Source organism: Trachypithecus francoisi, unplaced genomic scaffold, assembly GCF_009764315.1.
Source record: "Trachypithecus francoisi isolate TF-2019V2 unplaced genomic scaffold, Tfra_2.0 Lachesis_group15, whole genome shotgun sequence".
Classification (NCBI taxonomy): Eukaryota; Metazoa; Chordata; class Mammalia; order Primates; family Cercopithecidae; genus Trachypithecus; species Trachypithecus francoisi.
The window spans coordinates 60,536,902-60,557,692 of NW_022681460.1; the positions used below are offsets into that span (position 1 = coordinate 60,536,902).

Below are 20,791 nucleotides of genomic sequence, written 5' to 3' on the forward strand. Positions count from 1 at the left end.
CATTTTGTTTAAAGTTTTAAAATTTGCCGCTTATATCCCAGTTTTCATTATTTTAGGTTGTGCTAACATGAACATACTTGTGCCTGCCTATTTTGTTTCTATGTATTTGCTCACAACTCAGATTGCCTCAAGATAAATTCATAGGTTCAGTTTTTCATTATTTATGAGCAAGTCCTCCCTCTCCATTTTCTTTATTTGAAGGTGGGATGGCAGCTGAAAAATCTGGTGAAGAAATTGAGAGAGAATCCCACAGGAGTTGTGTTACTGCTTAAGAAGCGCCCCACTGGGTCTTTCAACTTTACTCCTGCTCCCCTGAAAAACCTACGGTGGAAGCCACCTCTTGTACAGGTATCTGGGATTGACTGTAAGCCTCCATCTAGCATCAGCACCTGAACAATGTCGAGTATCTCATTAGTCGCCAAACAAAAAGAGATTGAAATTTGAAGGTGATTGATTGGTTTCAGGAGTTTGTATGTAATTATCCTATAATCCTGCCTATGTGAAAATATAAATTCTAGATCTACATGGAACAGTATAGTAGCCAGTAACCATATATGACTATTTAAAGAATGAGGCCAGGCGCGGTGGCTCACGCCTGTAATCCCAGCACTTTGGGAGGCTGAGATAGGCAGAACATGAGGTCAGGAGATCGAGACCATCCTAGTTAACACGGTGAAACCCCGTCTGTACTAAAAATACAAAAAATTAGCCGGACATGGTGGCGGGCACCTGTAGTCTCAGCTGCTCAGGAGGCTGAGGCAGGAGAGTGGCATGAACCCGGGAGGCAGAGTTTACAGTGAGCCGAGATCATGCCACTGCACTCCAGCCTGGGTGACAGAACAAGACTACGTTCTCAAAAATAATAATAATAATAATATGACATTAAAAGTTAATCTCTGCAGGATCGCTGCCTACATTTCAGGTGCAGAATATTCACATATGGCTAGTAACTCCCATATCAGATAGGTGGATACAGACATTTCCATCACTGCAGAAAGCTCCTTTAGTCCTTCTCTCTCATTTCAAACACATACCTACATAACTGTATACAGTTTGAACACGAATGCTGGAGAGACCACATGGGGTTGAGTCTTCAGCAGCACCTTACCAAGGCAGGGTTGGGGGCGGTGAGTGCAGCCCACCCCATGGGGAGCAGTATCACACTGCTCTGCCTGCTCATTGTTGCATGAGATAAATGTTGGGTTCTGAAGGAGAGAGAGGTATGGACTGTGAGGTGGGAGCCTGGGAGGGTAGGTGGGATTTGCATTGGCAGATGGGAGCGTGTATCATAGAGGAGATGAATGCTTTTGTTTAAACACACTCACTCACAAAACATAGATAGACCACCATCAGAGAAGGGCAGTGGCTTAGAGAAGGTTTCCTAGAGCAGAGTCTGAGATGCACATCCTTGTGAGAGCAATTTTTGAGGGTATGTGCTCCAAATAAAACTGGTAAGGGAGAGAGGAAGGCAGAATGATGACGGGGAAGCAGCAAGGATACCTCTCGGGGCAGCGTAGCCTTGACCTACTATGCAGGACGAAGCATCCTGGTGGAGCCACACAGCTCCAGGCTCTGGTGGCCCTGCTTGGGCGAGGCAGCTCTGTCAGCTGAGGGCCATTCTTCCAAGAACGGGCAGCCGTGAGTCTTAGCGGCTGGCACCCCCAGCAGCAGGGGGTGGTAGTGGTGGCAGTGAGACTCTAGGTGGGCTCCAGAGCTTCTACCAGAAGGAATGAGTAGCTCAGACTCTCTGGAGCTGAGGCTGGGAGATAAAGTTGGACTGGTTGCCTGAGACTATAATGGCAGGTATGGAGTGTCAGGCTGAGGAGCATGGGCTTTCTCCCACAGGTGACAGGTTGACAGCTGCTTTGACATTAATACCTCTATTACTCTGCTAGGGCCGCCGTACAAGGTGGTAGAAGTTCAAAGTCAAGGTGTCAGTGGAGTTGGCTTCATTCTGAGGACCCTCTCCTTGGCATGCACATGGTGGTCTTCTTCCTCTGTCCTCGTGTGGTCTTCCCTCCATATGTGTCTGTGTCTTAATCTTATGGGACAGCAGTCATGTCAGATTGAGCCCACCCTGATGACCTCCATTTTAACTTAACCACCTCTTTAAAGACCCTCTCTCCAAATGCTGTCACTTTCTGGGTACTGGGGGTGAGAATTTGAACATAGGAATTTTAGGGGACACAGTTCAGCACATAACAACATCTAAACCTAAGAACCACCAGAAGGGAGGCTGCTGTATAAGGGTAGATACAGGGCAATGTGGTCCTGGGCAAGGCTGGTGACGGGTGATTTAGTGAAAGACTAAGAATGCTAGAGGCCACTGGGAAGCACATCAGAAAGGCTCAGGAAGCAGCACAGCCTGGTGGTTACGAATGTGGCCTCTGAGTTGAACCACTTGAGTTCAGGTCCCAGCTCTGCCACCTACTAGCTGTTGTGGGACCCTTAGTCAAGGTATGTAATCTTTCTAAGCCATGCTCTGCTCTTTAATAGTGTTGACTATTAGAAAATGTTTTGGGGTGAGGGTGAGAAAGGCCAGCAAGGCCAGGGAGAAGCAAGTGCCCAATGTGACGGGGAACCTGGGTGGTGACAAAAATTGGAAAATCAAAAAAGAGGCCATTTGGAAGGAAGAGATGTTGGGTATTTTGAGCATAATTGAGTTTGAGGCAATAGAGGAAAATTCACGTGGATCTGTTCAGAACATGAGTGAAAATAATTTTTAAGTACAGGCTAGTGTTGGTCCCTGGAAGTTCACTTAAGAAGGGACACTCTGCAATGTTCTCTGGTTTTGCCTACTTTCCTGCCAAGTCCCACTAACTGTGCAGTTTGGGGAAGAGGTGCTGGTGAGAGATAGAGAGACACCTAATTTTGCCTGTGACCCAGGGAGATAATTACCATCAAAATGCAGACACCATTTTATAGCTTAGCTACCAAGTGTTCTTGTGATGTGCCCAGGATATTTTCAGAATATAAGCTCTGGTAGACAAATACTCTGTAGAGTTAGCCCCCAGCCCTGGGGGTTTCTCTGTGTTCCATTCTTCATTATTCTTTGTGCCTGGACACCCACCCTTCCCAGAAGAGAGCTCTTAAGTTTTTCAACATCATTTCTGTTGACCTGTCATAGAAAAGGCATTCACCACTCTGTTTTGATGCCACACTCCTGGTAAATGAGAGTTACTGATATAGAAGTAATTATCAATGTATGTATTTTCAGTGAGTATCAATTTTGTGGAAATGTTCTAGTTTACTTTTGCTTCTAAGATTTGTAGAATCTGGATCCTGGCCTCCTGTTTTCAGATATGGTCCAAGATTGACATGTTGAGATGTCAATCAATTACAAATTGAATAGAATTGATAGATTATGCATTAATGACCAAGGTTTAAAATATGGGGTTCTACTCTGGAAGACTGAAAGCTCAGTCCCTGCCCCTGTGACTTGCTATCTCTCCTGAAAATGAGCTGTCCTCTGTGAACCTCCTGGTGGCCATGTCTAGCTCCATCACACTGGCTAGTCAGTCCTTTGAATCCTTAGAATCAGGTCACAGTTTCACTTCAGGGAGCTCTTCCATCACAACCAGTGTTGAAGGGTAGCTTTTTTTTTTTTTTTTTTTAGTAGAGATAGGGCTTCATTATTTTCTCCAGGCTGATCTTGAATTCTCGAGCTCAAGTGATCCACCTGCCTCAGCCTCCCAGAGTGCTGGGATTATTACAGGTGTGCGCCCACATGCCAGGGTAGTTTTTTATGTCTGCCCAGGGCTTAGCACAGTCTCACTGGCCATCACCAAATATTTCCCTGCCTTGACTCCAAGATTTCCTTGCTGTTCTTTACCAACCAGAAAAATCATTGTTGTCATTGTTAGACTGTAGAAAGGTAAGATTGAAGGTCTCACCTGAGATATTAAAAACCATGCCCTTTGAGACCAAGATCATAGTTCAAATTCAGCCATGTGGATTTGAAATTAAGATTATATACATATATGAATGCATATATGTATATATAGTACTAAAACAAATGGTATAAGGTTGTGTATTTACTATGGGAAAGCAGTGTCCTAAGCTGTTTACATGTGTGATCTTAATTCTCACAGGCACCCTATGTTGATACTATTCTTGTCCCTATTTATTCTCATTTTATAGATGGGGCACAGAGATATTGTGTGACTTGCTCAACAATAAACAGCTAATAAGGGCTGAGCGTGGTGGCTCACACCTGTAATCCCAGCACTTTGCGAGGCCCAGGTGGGCGGATCACCTGTGGTCAGAAGTTTGAGACCAACCTGGCCAACATGGCAAAACCCTGTCTCTACTAAAAATACAAAAATTAGCTGGGTGTGGTGGTGCACACCTGTAATCCCAGCTACTTGGGAGGCTGAGGTAGGAGAATCACTTGAACCCAGGAGGCACAGGTTGCAGTGAGCCGAGATCGCGCCACTGCGCTCCAGCCTGGGAGACAGAGCGAGACTCCATTTGAAAACAAAACAAAACAAACAAAGAAGCAGCTAGTAAGTCTAGCCAGGGTCACATCCAGAGTTCCAAGCAATACTTCTAGTCAATAGTAGCGCAGCTGCTGATTTGATTTCTTTTTCTTTTCTTTCCTTTCTTTGTTTCTTTCTTTGTTTCTTTCTTTCTTTCTTTCCCTCCCTCCCTCCCTCCCTCCTCCCTCCCTCCCTTCCTTCCTTCCTTCCTTCTTTCTTTTCTTTTCTTTCTTTTTTTTTTTTTTTTGAGACAGAGTCTTGCTCTGTTACCCAGGCTGGAGTGCAGTGGTACACTCGTGGCTCACTGCAGCTTCTCCCTCCTGGGCTCAAGCAGCCCTCCCATTTCATTATCTCAAGTAGCTGCAACTACAGGCGTATGTCACCACACCAGGCTAATTTTTATATTTTTTTTGTAGGGATGGGGTTTTGCCACGTTGCCCAGGGTGGTCTCGAAGTCCTGAGCTCAAGCAATCCATCCACCATGGCCTCCGAAAGTGCTGGGATAACAGGCGTGAACCACCATACCCGACCTTGCTAATAATTTTCATGAACGAACTCATCTAATTCTCACTGCAGCTCTATGCAAGAGATATTATCAGTATCACTCCTTTACAGAGGAGGAAAGGGAGGCCACAGATGTTTAAGTGATTTCCTCAGAGCTAGAATCATAACCCTGGCACCTGGCTGCTAAGCCTCTGCTTCTTGCCACTATACATCGTCTTTCAAATCCCTCAGCTAATTCTAAGGGTTTCAAAGAAGAATGTAAGTTAAATATTGCAAATATCTGTAAACACATGAATGACCTCAGTCCCTGTTCAGACACGGGGTTGGTGTTGGTTTGGGGAAGGGGAAATGAACACCAAGAATCATCTCTGAATTGATCTCCACTCTTTGCATTGCTGTGTTACTCCTGTTTCAGACCTCACCTCCACCTACGACAACCCAGTCCCCTGAAAGCACTATGGATACCTCGCTGAAGAAGGAGAAGTCAGCCATCCTGGATCTTTATATTCCTCCTCCGCCAGCTGTTCCCTACTCTCCCCGGTATGTTGCTGTCCGTTGTCATGGTAGGCTCGTCTCCTGTTGGTGGTGTTTGTAAATGGTGGTGTGAAAAGAGGATCTTGAGAGAGGAAGTTGCTGAGCCACAGTATGACAGGGATGAATCTTGAACTACCATTAAAGGTATGATCAGCCTTACTTTATAGGAGTATAGGGACAGATCTAGGTTCTGTGGGGCTTGAAGCTATACAGTTTGGTGGGGAGGGCCCTTTTGAGAAAAGAATATGGCAATACTGGCCAGGTGTGGTGGCTCACACCTGTAATCCCAGCACTTTGGGTGGCTGAGGCAAACAGATCACTTGAGCTCAGGAGTTCAAGACCAGCCTGGGTAACATGGTGAAACCTCATCTCTACAAAAAAATACAAAAATTAACCGAGTGTGGTGGCAGATGCCTGTAGTCCTAGCTCAGGAGGCTGAGGCAGAAAAATTGTTTGAGCCCAGGAGGTGGAGGTTGCAGTGAGCAGAGTTTGTGCCATTGCACTCCAGGCTGGGTGACAGAGCGAGACCCTGTCTCAAAAAAGAAACAAAGAAAAGGATATAGCAATACCTTTTGAAAAATGAATGAAAACATGCTCTCCTGGGACCTTGGAAGGGTCTGTTGGAGGCCCTGCAGGTTAAGTTTCATTAACTCCATGGTAAATTCATCTCGAGGGGATAGATAATAAGTATTTCTGTGAGATTAATGAGAGTTGCAGCTTGATTTTGCTGAGAAAGATGTATTCTTCATAGAACTTGAAAAAAACCTATGTGGCCAGGTATGGTGGCTCACACCGATATTGCCACACTTTGGAAGGCCGGTTCAGGAGGATTGCTTGAGCCCAGAAGTTCAAGACCAGCCTGGGGAATATAGTAAGGCCCCATCTCTACAAAAAATTTTAAAAATTAGCTGGGTGTGGTTGTGTGCACCTGTGGTCTTAGCTCCTTAGGAGGTTGAGGTGGTAGGATCACTTGAGCCCAGGAGGTTGAGGCTGCAGTACACCCTGCATGCCACTGCACTCCAGCCTGGACAACACGGTGAGACCTAGTCTCAAAAACAAGAAAACGCAAACCCACGTGACTGTAGGTATGAACATTTCATATTTGTGTGTGTATGTGTGTGTGTGTGTGTACCACAAATTCTTAAAAGATAGTTGCTTTCTTCATGGCTAACTTAAATACTGTATGGTATAATGAGGGTGGTATATAGAGTGTACAGGATGATTTAGGTGTGATCTAGGCTTATTTTAATCAACTCACATATTTATATATGTTGATAAAACTAGACAATCTGTCTCATTTATTCAGCATATCTTTCCTGAGTATTGGGTCTGGGTTACCATCTGACACAAAACAGACTTGGTCCTTGACCCTATAGAACTACCAGGGTCTTATTCAACAATTCAAGCATATATTGAGAAATATATGATTAGGCTATAATATTTCATAAAACAAAGTTCAGGCTGGATTTTATTACAGTGACATTTTACTTTATATCAGAATTTGTTGTTTACTGGTTTTCATTTGAAGCTGAGGTATTTGCTTCATTGTATTTCTTCTGTTTTGGGTGCAGAGATATTTTCTGTTTCCTTGAGTCTTGGTTTACTCAGAACTTATTACAGCATGTACGAATGTACCTCAGGTGATCGGGGCATTCTGGTTCGCGGGATCTTAAGTGTGTTTAAAGTTACAGGTAGTCTTTGCCTCCGCATATAGAGAGCACAGCATTCCACGATGACTAATGTGTGGATTGTTTTATCAGAAACTGGAGGTGGATGCCCTCCCTTAATCCAGAGTGTTCTTGTCTGGGTTGCTGGAGTAGTGACAAGAAAAGGAGTGGTGTGTACATAGTAAGAGATAAAGGAACCTGGGGCTAGAAAGAGAACTGGATTAAACTGCTTGGGAGGACGCTTTTGAGAGTGCACAAACACACCACCCATGAAGGATTTTCTGAGGAATGAAAAATGTGAATGGATTACCAAGAAACCAGTCATGAGTCATGGAAACTTTGTGAATGGGGAGTTATCTGCCAGGTTTAAAGGTATAGAAGGAGATATATTTGTGGGTGGGAGGGGTAGGTGGGTGCCATCCCACCTGGGAATACCACACACAGGCATGGCTGATTAGTAGATTGCTTTGGGACTCAGTTGATTCTGTATTTTGTCTAGCAGTTTTTGTCCTGATTTGCCTAATGGAATTTACCAAGTGCAAAAAAATCTAATCAGCTGGTAACTTGGACTCAATCCTACACTTTAAACTGACAGGTAGGTAGAATTAGGATGGAATCGGTGATCCAACTTTTGCTGGTTTTGTAGTATTTGGTTCAGAAAAGAATCACTCTCCATTGCTTACTATGGTTCCTTTGGCCGGGCGCGGTGGCTCACGCCTGTAATCCCAGCACTTTAGGAGGCTGAGGCGGGCAGATCATGAGGTCAGGAGATTGAGACCATCCTGGCTAACACGGTGAAACCCCATCTCCACTAAAAAATACAAAAAAATTAGCCGGGCGTGGTGGCGGGCGCCTGTAGTCCCAGCTACTCGGGAGGCTGAGGCAGGAGAATGGTGTGAACCCGGAAGGCAGAGCTTGCAGTGAGCCGAGATCATGCCACTACAGTCCAGCCTGGGTGGCAGAGCAAGACTCCGTCTCAAAAAAAAAAAAAAGAAAGGTTCCTTTGTATCTTTTGACATGGTTTTCAAATATAGTAACTTCATTATATATCAAGAGTCTTTTTTGCTGGATTTTGGCAAAGATACAACTTTTGGCATGAAAAACATGGTTTGCTAGAGCATACCTTAACGTGTGATTGCTGTAGTAAATAGGATATTCAGCTACACACGGAAGCACAGGAAAACTAGAGCTGCCTTTTTAAAGGTATATTTGTTTAGATATATCTATTTTAAAAATCCTGCATTTACTCTTTTTTTTTCTTTCTTTTTTTGAGATGGAGTTTCACTCCATTGCCCAGGATGGCGCTCCATTACCCATAACCTCTGCCTCCTGGGTTCAAGCAATTCTCCTGTCTCAGCCTCCCGAGTAGCTGGGACTACAGGTGCCTGCCACCACGCCCTGCTAATTTTTGTATTTTTAGTAGAGATGGAGTTTCACCTTGCTTGTCAGGCTGGTCTTGAACTCCTGACTTCAGGTGATCCACCTGCCTCGGCCTCCCTAAGTGCTGGGATTATAGGCAGGAGCTACCATGTCTGGCCTGCATTTATTCTTATATTTCATCACATCGTGGTATTTGGCTCTTGTGTAATAGGATCTGTATGTATTTGAGTGGCAACTGGGGTTGACAAAAGGAAGGCTTTTCCCCCAGTGGAAAAGGAGAATTTAAGTTATCTTCTGTGTGTGGAGGTAGCAGGACTGCTGGAATTCTTCAGTATGAGAACATCTTTGTAAACAACTTAAGTATTGCCCATATTATCTTCCAGGGATGAGAATGGCAGTTTTGTTTATGGAGGGTCCAGTAAGTGCAAACAACCACTGCCTGGTCCTAAGGGTTCAGAGTCCCCGAATTCCTTCTTGGACCAGGAAAGCCGGAGACGAAGATTTACCATTGCCGACTCGGATCAGTTGCCTGGTTATTCGGTGGAAACCAACATTCTGCCCACAAAAATGAGAGAGAAAACACCATCTTATGGTAAGTTTCGAGTGTTTGTCTTGTTCTGCCGTCGGCCTTGACTTCTCCTCCCCGCCCCCTGCCTTAGTTGGAACTGTTGGATGAATTTGGCAGACTTTAAGAGTAATCTGAGGAAAACATAAACCTCAATGAAATTCTAAGTATGAGACCTTTATTCATTTCTCTCAAGCGGATCCTTGTTGAGTCATTACTCTGCCTGGCATCAAAGCCCAACTGGGTGAGATCATGTTACAGTTTTAACTTTCAGTGCCTGGGTTTTAGCTTTGGAGTTGCTTTGCTCTGTAGACTCACAGGCTCAAGTTTAATGTGCCTCTATCTTAATTGCCTGCTATGGAAATACAGTGCTTTAAAATACTTTTCTTATTTTAAAATGTGTTATTGCTTCTGTCTAAGTGGGTGTGATATTGTGAGGTCTAAGTTATAAATAAAGGCAAGGATTCACTAAAGTTCCAGAACTCATCAAACTTGTCACCTTCTCTCTCGTCCCTCTGAAGGCAAGCCACGGCCTTTGTCCATGCCTGCTGATGGGAACTGGATGGGGATTGTGGACCCTTTTGCCAGACCTCGAGGTCATGGCAGGAAAGGTATGTTTAAGTCAAGCAAACCAAGGAGCAGCAAATGGGGAGTGAACAGACCCAGGCCCTGGTTTCACCTCTGTTTGTAAATGTGTTATAATAAGTAGACTGAATAGTTGGCCTCTCTGAGCCCCATTTTCTCATCTATAAAATCAGGACTGCGGAAGATCTTTAAGATCCTACTTATTTCTAGAATGGCAAAATTACGTCATCCTAGTTAGTGATTGTAAATATCCTAATTAGCATTGAGTGCTGTAAAAAGGCTGTAGACTTTAATGGTCTAATTTTTATGTTTTCGTTTATTTTTTAGAGACAGGGTCTTGCTCTGTTGCACAGGCTGGAGTGCAGTGGTATGATCATACCTCACTGTAGCCTTGAGCTCCTGGACTCAAGCAATCCTCCTGCCTCAGCCTCCCGAGTAGCAGGGACTACAGGTCCACACTGCCACTTCTAGCTATTTTTTTTTTTTTTTTTTGATAGAGACAGGGTCTCAATATGTTGTCCAGGCTGGTCTCAAACTCCTAACCATAAGTGGTCTTCCTGCCTCAGCCTCCCAAAGTGCTGGAATTACAGGCATGTGCTACCATACCCAGTCAGTGGTCTAATTTTTTAATAAATAGAAATAAATTATTCGTTAGACAATCTTTTTTAAAATTTATTTTTAAAAATTGAGATGGAGTCTTACTATGTTGTCCAAGCTGGCCTTGAACTCCTGGGTTCAAGTGATCTTCCCACTTCAGCTTCCTGTATAGCTGGTGTTATAGACCTGTGCCACCATGCCCAGTTTTCATTAAACAATCTTATTCTAAATTTTGTTACTTTTATTTTTGGAGTTTGTTTGATTTCTGATGAACAAACATGGATTTTTTTTTCTTCCAAATCCTTCTTGTGTTAGAAGGTAATTACTATTTGAAAAGAAATTTGTGTTTAATTCACCCTGTAATCAAAGTCACTGGTTATTACACTAGTCTTGAGTGGAATGTTTTAAAACATTCTCATTTTATTGCCAGATTGCATTTGATTATCATCATTGGCAGAACACTATAACATTGTTTTTGCAGTTGTTGAAACAAAGGGCAGTTGAAAAGTTAAGTACAATAGGCTTTAGATAGTAAAAGGAAGAAGAAAAAATTCTGGAGGCCTAACCTTCCAAAGGGATTGATTGACCCCTCACCCTTTCTAGGGACTTGGTAAAGTTTGTCACCTAAGTACGCATATCACCTCTATTACGCTAAAGTGAAAAAGGGAGAGATGCCTGGGTACCATTCAAGATCCCCTTAGTTAACGTGTGAGTATCTGTGGAGCAGTCAGCAGGTGGCAGGGCTGTCCTTTGTTTAGATTTAGACACGTTAACATCTTCCTTACCTTTTTTCTGAGTCTGGGTTGAGCCTTTTATTTATTTTATACATGGAAAGATGAAGTGTCGGGGTTAGGGGGTGTGAAATTGGGAAGTGGAAAAATACTTGTTCCCTCCACACCTCCTTCCATATTTTTCTTGCATGATTGTTTTGGAATAAAGGTATCCATCTATACACAGCCACTTGAAAAATAACAGTTTTATTGGGATATAACTCATTGCATGAAGTTCAGCCTTTTAAAATATACAATCAGGTGGGTTTTAGTATATTCACGGAGTTGTGCACCAGCTGCCACTATTCCAGAACATTTTTGTCACCCCAAAAAGAAACCTTGCGCCTTTTAGCAGTCACTCCCAATTCCATCCTCCTTCAGCCCCTGACAGGCATTCATCTACTTTGTGGATTTGCCTATTCTGGACATTTCATATAAATAGACTTACACAACATGTGGCTTTTAAAAAATGGGCACGTTTTAGATGTGACTGTTCCCCTTTCATTACAAAAGCAAAGCAAGTACATTGAAAAACGTGGAAGGCATGAGAAAATAAAACTCAGCTGGAATCTGTTTCTCCAGCCTAAGAAATAATCACTGTGAATGTTTCGTGTGATTTCCAGTTGTTCCTGTATTCACATTTATATACTTAGAAAAAAGTGCAAAATGGGAGAAGTTGGCCGGGCACAGTGACTCACACCTGTAATCCCAACACTTTGGGAGGCCGAGGCAGGTGGATCACGAGGTCAGCAATTCGAGACCAACCTGGCCAACATGTTGAAACCCCATCTGTACTAAAAATACAAAAATTAGCCAGGTGTGGTGGCGGGCGCCTGTAATCTCAGCTGTTTGGGAGGCTGAGGCAGGAGAATCACTTGAACCTGGGAGGCGGAGGTTGCAGTGAGCCCAGACCACACCATTGCATTCAAGACCTGGGCAACAGAGCGAGACTCCATCTCAAAAAAAAAAAAAAAAAAAAAAAAGTGGAGAAGTAAATACTCAATAATACTATGTAAAAATGAATATTATCTAGACATATTTTAAAAGAATATAGCCGTATTAGTATGCCATCTTATGGCTCTAGCGCCTATTTATTCGACATGCCACTCTTAGAAATTTAGGTTATTTTTGTTTGTTTTTTTCAAATTCTAAATGTTTCAGTAGGCTAGGTGTGGTGGCTCATGCCTATAATCCCAACATTTTGGGATGCTGAGGCAGACAGATCGCTTGAGCTTAGGATTTTTGAGACCAGCTGGGTGTGGTTGTGTGCACCTGTAGTCCCAGCTACTTGGGAGGCTGAGGTGGGAGGATCACTTGAGCCTGGGAGATGGAGGCTGCAACTAACTGAGATGGCACCACTGCACTCCAGCCTGAATGACAGCATGAGACCCTGTTTCAAAAAATAAAAATAAGCATAAAAATAAATGTTTCAGTAAGCATCCATGCCCGTAGATCTTTGCATATTTTGGGGTGTAGAATTTCTGCTTCACAAGGATGCTACATGTTACCAAAGTGTCCCGTATTTTAACTTTGTATGAAGTTTCTTAACATCCCATCCCCATCCCAGGGGGTCTGCTGGCAGTTCGGGCAGGGTCACTCTTTTCCTTGTTCAGGAATGTCCCTGAATGCCTGACTTTAATGTCCTGCATTAAACAATGCATAAACAGTTCTTGTTCAGCCATCGCAGGGCACTACAGTCTCTGATCCCCATCCATTAAAGGAGCCCCGTGTGTTACCTCTCAGGTGCTAAAGCAGCCTGAAGTGTGAGGGATCTTTCCCATTTCTGCTTCCAGAGCACCCATTGGTGGGCTCAGCTACATGTGGGGCCTTGTGGCCAATCCAGGGAGGAGAGCAGGGTATGGTGCCCACATTCAGGGTGGTGGCAGAAGTCTGGGCAGGCTGAGGGCCCTCCAAAGAGCACTGTGCAGGGGATTGTGACTTTTATTTCTTTATTTTGAGACAGTCTTGCTCTATCACCAGGCTGGAGTGCAGTGGCGCGATCTCGACTCACTGCAACCTCTGCCTCCTGGGTTCAAATGATTCTTTGAATAGCTGGGACTACAGGCGCCCACCACCACACCGGCTAATTTTTGTATTTTTAGTAGAGATGGGGGTTCACCATGTTGGCAAGGATGGTCTTGATCTCTTGACCTCGTGATCCACCTGCCTCGACCTCCCAAAGTGCTGAGATTAGAGGCTTGAGCCACCGCGCCCCACCGGGATTGTGATTTTAATGGACTTTATCTGTCAACAGGGGAGGATGCCCTTTGCCGGTATTTCAGTAACGAACGGATTCCCCCGATCATCGAAGAGAGCTCCTCTCACCCATACCGGTTCTCCCGACCCACGACCGAGCGGCATCTGGTCCGGGGTGCGGACTACATCCGAGGAAGCAGGTGCTACGTCAACTCAGATCTCCACAGCAGCGCCACGATTCCGTTCCAGGAGGATGGGACCAAAAAGAAATCGGGCTCCTCAGCTACGAAGTCCTCGTCCACAGAACCGTCCCTCCTGGTCAGCTGGTTTACGCGCCTGAAACTGTTGACTCACTGAGAGGGACCCTGCTCAGGCCACCTGCCTGGCTCCTGCCCCAAGTGCCTTGCTTTTACAGTGGACAGCCTCTTCCCGTTTCAGCCTCAGTATTATGTAGTGACCTTATGTAATTTCTTTTTTTTTTTGAAAAGTTATGTACTGCCCTTCTTGGAAGTTTGCAGGATTGGATGGGAACAAATTCAGAGGATCTTAGGTGCTGGCTTGTGGAGACAAAAGGAGGAAAATGAGTAGAGCCTGTTTGTCTTGCTTCCCCAAAGACAAAATGTGGAGACACACATTAGAAATCGCAGTCCTGGCCAGAGATATTATGGTCATTGTGAGGGACTGGTGGCATTGTTCCTCTTTGAGGGGCTGGGGGGACTAAAATTGGTGGCTATTTTCACACAGATGTGTTGGTTTGTGGTCCAACTTCTTTATCTGAAAAAGCCAGTGAGAAAACATTTTTGATTTGATTTTTCTTTTTTTTTGAGACAGAGTCTGGCTCTGTCGCCCAGGCTGGGGTGCAGTGGCCGGATCTCAGCTCATTGCAAGCTCCGCCTCCCAGGTTTATGCCATTCTCCTGCCTCAGTCTCCCGAGTAGCTGGGACTACAGGCGCCTGCCACCTCGCCCGGCTAGTTTTTTGTATTTTTTTAGTAGAGATGGGGTTTCACCGTGTTCGCCAGGATGGTCTCGATCTCCTGACCTCGTGATCCACCCGTCTCGGCCTCCCAAAGTGCTGGGATTACAGGCTTGAGCCACCGCGCCCGGCCTTGATTTGATTTTTCTAAACTATATACCATATTTGTAAGTGTAGCAGCTTTGACTTTGCAATAACGTGGCAAGTATCCGATTCCTCCTTTGAGGCAGAGGTTTAAGTGTAGGCCTGTTACACTTATTTGAGACCTTTTTCATGACAGTCTCAGTATAGATCAGTTGGTACAGAAACACATGAACACATTTTGATAGGGCTTATTTCACACAAAGAAGTTTATGGTTATTTGTGTGGGGTGTTGTTGTTATATATTATTGTCTTTAAGGAAAAGAAGCGATAAGATTCGCTGACAGCCAAAGTATCATTTAGAAAAGTGAAGCAACAAGATTTAGGTTGATGAAAGATACATCAGTTTGCATTTTGACCTGTTCAGTGTCTGTCTTCCAGCACAGTGTGTACAGTTCTTCAAAATTGTACGCAGTTTGCTAATTAGAAATATCTTGGAAAGCCTCATGGTCACTAATTTTCAACTAGCATCAGGTATTTTGAAAACGTGTGTCTGGATATTAACTCTTGTTTAAACTGAATGTATGATATTTTGTTAGAATGGAAAAGTACTATCTTGTTAATTTAAGTATTTTAAATATAGTTGTATATTTTTCTTACTCTTAGTCACCTGTAATTGAAATATTTCTGTTTTGCGTCATACACGAAGCTAGTGAAAGAGAAAGTGCAAGGTATCTTCAGATTAGCAAGTGACTGTGGCTGTTACCAGCAGGGCACTATTGTTAAAAAAAAATCAAAATAAACCCTCCCAAGCATTTTGGGATTTTATGGATTAGAAATGGAAGAACGGGAGAAGCATGTGCAAAGTGAAATTGCACGAGGGGAATTTTCTGAGGTATCTTCCTAGGCAGAGCTGAAATCCCCTACTCCAAAATGCCCTTTCTCACACCACCGAATTGTTGAGTTTGCTGAACTGCCTGGAATTCAGCCCATGAAAATCACTGGAGTTAGGAAACGTCTTCCCTTTAAAATGCCTCTGGTGTGGTTAAAGGAACTAGCAACCACTCATGTATTATTACTGTGACTGAATTCAGTCAGGATTTTTTTTTTTTTTTTTGAGATGGAGTCTCAATCTGTCGCCCAGGCTTGAGTGCAGTGGCACAATCTCAGCTCACTGCAACCTCCACCTTCCAGGTTCAAGTGATTCTCCTGCCTCAGCCTCCCATGTAGCTGGGATTATAGGTGCCTGCCACCATGCCTGGCTAATTTTTGTATTTTTAGTGGAGATCGGGTTTCACCATGTTGGCCAGGCTGGTCTCGAACTCCCGACCTCAAGTGATCTGCCGGCCTTAGCCTCCCAAAGTGCTGGGATTACAGGCATGAGCCACCACGCCCGGCTCAGTCAGGCGGTTTTCCTCTCCACCTCTAAGAGAACTGCCGGCCAGGCGCGGTGGCTCAAGCCTGTAATCCCAGCACTTTGGGAGGCCGAGACGGGCGGATCACGAGGTCAGGAGATCGAGACCATCCTGGCGAACACGGTGAAACCCCGTCTCTACTAAAAAATACAAAAAACTAGCCGGGCGAGGTGGCGGGCACCTGTAGTCCCAGCTACTCGGGAGGCTGAGGCAGGAGAATGGCGTAAACCCGGGAGGCAGAGCTTGCAGTGAGCTGAGATCCGGCCACTGCACTCCAGCCTGGGCGTCAGAGCGAGACTCCTTCTCAAAAAAAAAAAAAAGAGAGAACTGCCATGAAGATCTAGTATTTCAGCCTGGCGCAGTGGCTGATGCCTGTAATTCCAGCACTTTTGGAGGCCAAGGTGAGTGTATCACCTGGGGTCAGAAGTTCAAGACCAGCCTGGCCAACATGGTGAAAACTCATCTCTACTAAAAATTAACTGGGTGTGGTGGTGGGCAGCTGTAGTCCTAGCTATTTGGGAGGCTGAGACAGGAGAATCACTTGAACCCTGGAGGCAGAGATTGTGAGCCGAGATCAGGCCAATGCACTCCAGCCTGGGTGACAGAAGGAGACTCCACGTCAAAAAAAAAAAAAGAAAGAAAAAAATGTCTGGTATTTCATAGAGACCCAAGGGTGTTTGGCAGACGGAAGGAAGAGCCTTGCACTGTGTGACCGCAGGGTGTTCAGCACACTAGGAGGGTGGGGTATGGGATGGGGAGATCTCATGTAGGGCGCTGGTGCTAAGGAGGGGTGAGCCAGCCCTGCCTGTTTTACTCTTGTCTTGAGCTGGCTTTATGCCGAGGAAGTGGGTGGCAACATCTCCTCTTACTCCCCAGATTGTGGGGAGAACTCCGAGCTGTAGTTCTGCTGCATAACTGAGTTCAATCGCTTTGGAAGCCTTAGCTGGCTGGTGAGCTCTTTTTCTGTGGGGAAAATGCCACTTGTGAGTTGAATAGCCATCCTTTAAACGAACGTTCGGCAGGCAGTCTTCATTATAGGCAGTGGCCAACCAGATCGGTGCTTTTCAGCCTTTGTTCCCTGGAGTCCCAGGACCCGCCAGAGAAGTTTCTGGCTCCTCTACCTTCAGTCACCCTCCACAGCTTTGGCTTTCTTTTTATTTGAGGTTTTCTCCTGAATTGTGTTTGAAAAATATATTGCTGCCTAAAACAAAACAAACAAACAAAAAAAACAAACCTTTGTAAACCTCTACGTATGTACATATATAAATAAGATTTCTTAGAAATTAATGGAAACTGCTTGCCTCAGTAGTAATCCAGGTTTAATTGTGGACATGTGTTGACATGTGAAGTTGCTTGATGATGCTTTTTGACAGGATTCTTTATTTTTATTTCTTTAAAAAAATTTTTTTTTTTCTGAGACGGAGTCTCACTCTGTCGCCCAGGCTGGAGTGCAGTGGTACAAGCTCGACTCACTGCAGCCTCTGCCTCCCAGGTTCACGCAATTCTCCCACCTCAGCCTCCCGAGTAGGTGGGATTACAGGCTCATGCGCCACCACACCTGGCTAATTTTTGTATTTTTAGTAGAGATGGAGTTTCACCGTGTTGGCCAGGCTGATCTTGAACTCCTTGACAGGATACTTTAAAAGAGTGATTTTTAAAACTCTACCAGACACAACTTAACACCTTACCCCTATTATAATATTTTATAGCATCACTTTTCAATCTTCAAATGAAAATCATGGATGATAAAGCTTACCTTCACTCATAAAAACATCGCTCCATTTACTATTCTGAAATGAAACTAGCAGGTAATATAATCAGCCTCTAAAACATACACATCGGTGATGTTCTAACTGAAACAGATAAAATATTTTATAATGAAGTAATTATTTTCATATGTAAATGCTCTAGCATGGTTATATTACAAGATGTAATTACATTACTAAGCAGGGCACATACTTCGTGTGTGTGTGTATAAATATAAATATATGAAAAATCACCATGAATGTGGTAGTTATCAATTCAGACCTGCTGCATTGGCAGTTCAATACCAGGAACGGGGTTGATGTCAGCAGTATGATTTTCTAAAATGTGGCCAATTCTTGATAAAGTTCTAGGCATACCAAGTCTGTAATGGCTTCACTCATACAGTGCTTGTGGTATGCCTGGCATAGTTCTAATACCTTTCTAATACATTTATGAGGTGAGTACTGCTGTTAGTCCCATTTTACATATGAGGGAATTATCCAGGTTATTGCTGGTTATCCTGGTTATCTGCTAATAATGGTAGAGCTGGGATTAAAAGGAAAGCAGCCTGGCTCTGGCTTCCTTGCTCGTAATCACTTGGCTGTACAGGCTTCCTTCCATTTATAGAATCTTCTCATTGCATTCTTGAAAAATTCAAAGCATATTAAAACTGGGCTGAAAATTCTCTGTGTGTTTATGTATATAAAGAAATGAGATCATAGATTTGTTACGGTAAACTGAGTTTCCATCTATATGAATATTTGGTGGGGCAGCTGAAAGTTGTGTTGATGGGGTCAGTTCTTTGCTGTGAGGGCTGTAGGCTGCAGGGCTTGTGGAGTACACATGCTCCAACACCTTAAATCTCAGTAGTGGCCGCCCATCAGTGGCACCCCTAACGTGCTCACATTTCCAAAACTGCCTCTTGTTGACGGGGTGGGTTGGGGGGTACCATCTCTTTCAGAAGGAGTATTTTTAAAGAAATCCTGTATCCTCCTTAAGTAGTGTTTCAGTCTATATATTTATCCATTTCCTATCTCTACTTCTCTCTCAGTTGTTTCCACACCAAACCTGAAATTGTCGAATCTATTTTGTGGGCTTTCTTTTTTCAATTTTTTCCCTGGAAGACTGTCAACATTCACTTTTAGGTTGTTAGTATTGCAGCAAACCCTGAGGTATTAACACAAAACTTTTCATCCCCCAAAGAGCTCGAGTAAGTAAATGTGTCTGACACTTGAATGTCACCAGCAAAACGTGAGACTCATGCTGCCTTTTTGCTACCATAGGCATGAATGGTATGGAGAAGTAGGCCTGACTTGTTTTCTCCTACTGTAGATGAGATTAGTTTTGTAGACCATTAGTTCACGTTTTGCTCCTACCCTTGTTCATAAAATCACTGCGTCATTTCTGTGGGGATGAGACTACTGCAAGCTACTTCCTTGGAGATTCTGTGGAAGATGGACATCTTAAAAGTAAACTACTTTTGGTATGGCCGCTCATTGGTTTGGCCAATGATACTTGATGTTATTGATTTTGTAAGTTACTCTGTGTCTTAATCAGCTCAGGCGGCAATAACAAAATACCACACTCTGGGTAGCTTAAATGAAACTTCTCACTATTCTGGAGGCTGGGAAGTCCAAGATCAAGGTGAGTTCCTGGTGAGCACCCTTATCCTGGTTTGCAGATAGCTGTCTTCCCATTGCATCCTCACATGGCAGAGAGAGAAAGGAAGCAAGCAAGCTCTCCTTTCCCTTCTTGTAAAGGCACTAATATTCATGAGGGCTCCACTCTCAGGACCTACTCACCTCCCAAAGGCCCGCTGATAGTACTAGCCCCGCCTCCTAATACCATTGCGTTGGAGATTAGGGTTTCAACATAGGAATTTTGGGAGGACATAAACATTCAATCCATAGCACTCTGCTTTTGTATTTTTTCAAACCTTTCATGCTAATCAGCTGGAAGGTGAGTATTTTAAAATCTATTTTAAAACTGGCTTAAGGAGCACACAAAAGCTGACTTCTGATGTTTCTTCCAATACGTGGAAAACTTTGCATGATGTATTAACCCTAGTTAGGGTCCCTCAACCCTAGCTGAGGACCTCAACACACATTTGGTAATACCTAAGGGAACTTACATATATATTTTATCGCCTATGGCCATATGGAATTAGAAAAAATCTTTTTACTGTAAAATTTACCTTTTAATTATTTGGAAATTTCACAATTGCTAAGTTTCACCTTAGAGTTTCTATTTATCTGGGGCCAGAATTATTGCCAGAAGTGTGCTGATTTGACAAAGGGTACCTTTTACATAAGTAAAGGAAAAAGCGATTACATCATATTCAGACCAGCTAGAGGGCCTCGTTTTTCCTCTAGTTTTAGGGGTGTGGAGTCTGTCCCAAACCCTATATATGTGTGCATGTGTGTATATAAAAGACACATTTTTTGTACTCAAAAATTTTTCTTAAATAATGGCCTATGGCCTACTGATTTGGATAGAGTAGAGAAATTTTGTCTATAAGCAACAAAATAATGCTTGCTACACAGCCAGGAGACTGTCACACACAGTTTTTCAGAATTTTTGGAGCACATAGTCCATATCCCTTCCATAGAAATACACATGGAGTCAGTGATCAAGGACTCAATTCTGGTTGTAACTTGGCCATCCCTAGGCATATTCTAAAGTTCTATGGCAACCTTTCTGAAGCTCGTCTTCTGAGTTGATCACCTGTTCATGCACTGCCCATTTACACCATACTTCAGGAATTAAAACAAGTGAGTCGGCCGAGCGCGGTGGCTCAAGCCTGTAATCCCAGCACTTTGGGAGGCCGAGACGGGCGGATCACGAGGTCAGGAAATCGAGACCATCCTGGCCAACATGGTGAAACCCCGTCTCTACTAAAAAATACCAAAAACTAGCCGGGCGAGGTGGCGGGCGCCTGTAGTCCCAGCTACTCGGGAGGCTGAGGCGGGAGAATGGCGTAAACCCGGGAGGCGGAGCGTGCAGTGAGCTGAGATCCGGCCACTGCACTCCAGTCCGGTCGACAGAGCGAGACTCCGTCTCAAAAAAAAAAACAAAAAAAAAAACAAGTGAGTCTACACCTAAGGAAAGTCAGTCCTAATCCTGCATTCCCTCCTGCATGTCACTGACCATTGGAGTCACTGTTCTCTGAGGAAGACAGCCTGAGCATTCATGTCACGCTCACAGTCAACCTGTTACTCGCTGGCCTCCTTTACCAAGCTCCTTGTTTCATGAAGAAGTTGTGAAACTGAAGTTGGAGGGAAAAAATTAAGAAATAAACC

The 20,791-nt window shown here is 44.0% G+C and overlaps 1 protein-coding gene across 2 annotated transcripts in view; it reads left to right on the top strand.

Annotated features, from left to right (window-relative positions):
- Positions 1-14,187, top strand: part of CNKSR3 (CNKSR family member 3) — a 101,896-nt gene extending 87,709 nt beyond the window's left edge. For both annotated transcript variants that reach the window (XM_033234986.1, XM_033234987.1), the window contains exons 9-13: positions 202-348; positions 5,398-5,522; positions 8,947-9,155; positions 9,650-9,739; positions 13,335-14,187. In XM_033234986.1, coding sequence (XP_033090877.1) covers positions 202-348; positions 5,398-5,522; positions 8,947-9,155; positions 9,650-9,739; positions 13,335-13,633 — 870 coding nt within the window. In that variant the 3' untranslated portion in view covers positions 13,634-14,187. The remainder of the gene's footprint in view (positions 1-201; positions 349-5,397; positions 5,523-8,946; positions 9,156-9,649; positions 9,740-13,334) is intronic.
- Positions 14,188-20,791: the final 6,604 nt, after the last annotated feature.